The sequence below is a fragment of the Micropterus dolomieu genome, linkage group LG02 (genome assembly GCF_021292245.1).
Source record: "Micropterus dolomieu isolate WLL.071019.BEF.003 ecotype Adirondacks linkage group LG02, ASM2129224v1, whole genome shotgun sequence".
NCBI classification, from domain to species: domain Eukaryota; kingdom Metazoa; phylum Chordata; class Actinopteri; order Centrarchiformes; family Centrarchidae; genus Micropterus; species Micropterus dolomieu.
Window position 1 is genome coordinate 17090575 of NC_060151.1, and position 2839 is coordinate 17093413.

Consider the following 2839-nt stretch of genomic DNA (forward strand, 5'->3'; position numbering starts at 1 on the left):
TCGTGTTTCATTGATGTTATTGATACCGACTTATTTCTCAGCCGTATGTCTTTCTGCATCTTATTGTCTTTTTTTCCAGTCATCCCGTAATCTACTTGCCACGTTTGTAGGAGTACGCACTGATAACTTGACTCAGATCAGTGCCACCATGCGTTCCTCGACCACATCTGCTGCTCTGCTGTGTCTGCTGGCGGGGGCTGTGGGAGCCATTCAGACCCCCCAGACAGGTGAGGGTCCCGGCCTGGAAGCCAGATGAGCATGCAGAGCTCTGACAATGGTGTAGTCCGAGCTGTAGAGAGAGAAAAGAGAAGTTAGGAGTTAAAGGAGGTCAAGATGGCAGCACGTCGAGTATGTACATTGTCAGAATTAGAAAAGAAGAAAGCACTGAGTGGATGCCATGTTTTAAAGTACTTCAAGATGGTGGGTTTATCAAATAAAGTAGGAGCTTTAGCCTCATTTGATGAGATGCTGCATTTTTGGGTTAGTTTAGTTGTGTTTCTAGGTTGGATTTCTGTTTTATTTCTGCCTTATTTCAAGGTAGAGTCACACAGTCCCTCTTAAGTTATCGGGTTACATTTAGCATAATGTCTTTATGATGAGTACTGTGTTGTTTATTTATTCATCAACCAATGTAGGACAGCAGATGTATCTGCTGATTATAGTCTTGATTTATTGTTTGTTTTTTAAAATATCACTGTTTTGCCAGTCCAAAACCCCAAATATATTCAGTTTGCAATTAAATAAAACAAAGAAAAGCATCAAATACTCACATTTGAGAAGACATTTGTTTTAAATTTTTACTTGAAAAATGACTCAAATGTCACACATTCAAATGAATTTGAATCTCTGGAGAAAACGTCAACATGCAGTGTACCCAGCAAACGTCCCAGAGACCAAGAAAACTGTTAACCATGGCAAAGAATGTGTTTTGTTATTCTATGAAGCAAACTCGTTGTAGTATTTGTTTGGCAAACTGGTACGATAGCCTAATCAATCAATTGAAAAAAATCAATCCTGTTACTTTACAAGCAGGAGATCTGTGCAGGTCCAAGTCTCTTTATTGGCAAGCAGCTAAATCTGTTTAGGCAAACAGGTTAAAACCGAAGTCTGCAGTTCAGTCTGTTGTGGATGAACCAGCTGAGATGTTAATTGTTCCTCTAGTGTTCTTGGACAAGCAGCAGGCGAGCGCGGTGATCTCCCGTCAGAAGAGGAACGTTGATGGCAGTAACCCGCCTTCCAGCTTGGAGCAGATTTGCATGGAGAAAGTGTGCACCTACGAGCAGGCCAGAAGTGTCTTCCAGGACACGTACCGCACAGTGAGCCCCAGTCTTTGACTGTTAACTCCCTCCTCCATTTTTTTCTCACCTCGAACCTCCTCAGTGCCTCTTGATGGCTCTGTTTATTTCAGTCTGCCTCTATTTCATGAATGCAATTGAGCACTTAACATGCATGTTTTTTTCTTGCAGGATATCTTCTGGTCTGTCTACATTGGTAAGTGCTGTGTTAAAATGGTATTTCATCTGTCATTAGTAGCATGTAACATCTTATAGACTCATAGACGGGCTGTCTGTGTTTAGACGGAGACCAGTGTGCAGAGAACCCCTGCAAGAATGGAGCCATGTGTTCGGACAGCGTGGGGGGCTACGACTGCGTCTGCAAGTCGGGTTTCACAGGGGTCCACTGTGAAAAGGGTGAGGAGGAGATGTCCGCATCATCATTGTTAATTCGCTTTTCATTTGGGGTGTGAGTGCCGCAAACTTACCCTTTTGTTTTCATGATGCAGACCAGACCCTGTGCACCCTGGAAAAAAACACGGGCTGCTCCCAGTTCTGTAAACCGGGCTACACATCCTATGAGTGCTCCTGCGCCCGCGGATGGAAGCTCAGCCGGACGGACAGGAATAAGTGTGAGCCTGCAGGTACGTCTATTTCTAGTATTAAAGTTCAACTGAAAATAATAATATCTGCTGTGTAAATCACTTATCATGTGTTTTACTTTGAAAAAAAATTACAAACCAAAAAGGGAGAAAGTAAAATTTTTTGGTAACTAGTTTTGCATTAATTAGACAGAACCACAGAGTTTCCATACAGCCAATCAAAACTGTTACATAAAGCGGTAACATCAGCGTTCAATCATAGGCAGTAACTGACTGTAGCAGCAGTCTGCTACACAACAAGAGCAACAACTCACATTAGCTTTCCTGCTAAAGCCTCTTTCTCATCTAACATACATGACATGAACACACCTCTTGTCCTGCGCCTTAGCTTGTTGGAGAAGCCTAGCACCAGTTTGGGACTCTCCTATATATTGCATACATTTGTGTCACGATGTTTTAAATCCAAAAGGTTTTTTAAAAGCACTAACCATTGTACCATTGTTGCTCCAGAATTCCCAAGGACCTCTTTAACCATCGGGATGAAAAAATATTCTGTCCGCTAATAGATAACAAACAAAACAAAAAAACATTTTCCAAGTTGTGTATTGGTTACCGAATGAAAACAAAGATGGCTGCCTGCCGGCTACCTACATAGGGAACAGGCTATTGAGAACTTGGGGAAACAGGTTGAAAATCTTTTTTAACAGAAATGTTTTAGAGGAGTCCGTAGTTGGTTATCTTTTAGTCAATCAACGAGCCACCAAACATTCTCCAGGGAAAAGTGTACTGCTAATAAAGTTATGCTAATTTAGCTTATTAGCTGGCATCTCAGAAGACAGCTGGTAGGGGTTAGGGATAAGGACTGGTTAAAATTTAGGTAAGGGGAAACACATATTAACAGTTTCACATATTAACAGTCTTTGACACACCACCTGAGCTCAGCCTGCCAGTGCTGTCAGCCAA

The 2839-nt window shown here is 42.0% G+C and overlaps 2 protein-coding genes across 6 annotated transcripts in view; one reads left to right on the forward strand and one right to left on the reverse strand.

Annotated features, from left to right (window-relative positions):
* The window catches only part of proza (protein Z, vitamin K-dependent plasma glycoprotein a), a 10475-nt gene that overhangs the window by 3175 nt on the left and 4461 nt on the right, over positions 1 to 2839 (forward strand). The window contains exons 4-6 of one of the 2 annotated variants that reach the window (XM_046029072.1): positions 1467 to 1491; positions 1578 to 1691; positions 1784 to 1918. The exons of the other annotated variant lie outside the window; for it this stretch is intronic. Of the exons in view, the coding sequence (XP_045885028.1) occupies positions 1467 to 1491; positions 1578 to 1691; positions 1784 to 1918 (274 nt within the window). The remainder of the gene's footprint in view (positions 1 to 1466; positions 1492 to 1577; positions 1692 to 1783; positions 1919 to 2839) is intronic. 2 annotated transcript variants of the gene reach the window in all.
* Positions 37 to 2839, reverse strand: part of iqck (IQ motif containing K) — a 51192-nt gene continuing 48389 nt past the window's right edge. Inside the window, exon 11 of one of the 4 annotated variants that reach the window (XM_046029094.1) lies at positions 37 to 289. In XM_046029094.1, coding sequence (XP_045885050.1) covers positions 138 to 289 — 152 coding nt within the window. In that variant the 3' untranslated portion in view covers positions 37 to 137. The remainder of the gene's footprint in view (positions 290 to 2839) is intronic. The other 3 variants (XM_046029099.1, XR_006821611.1, XR_006821616.1) reach the window with 3 other exon arrangements.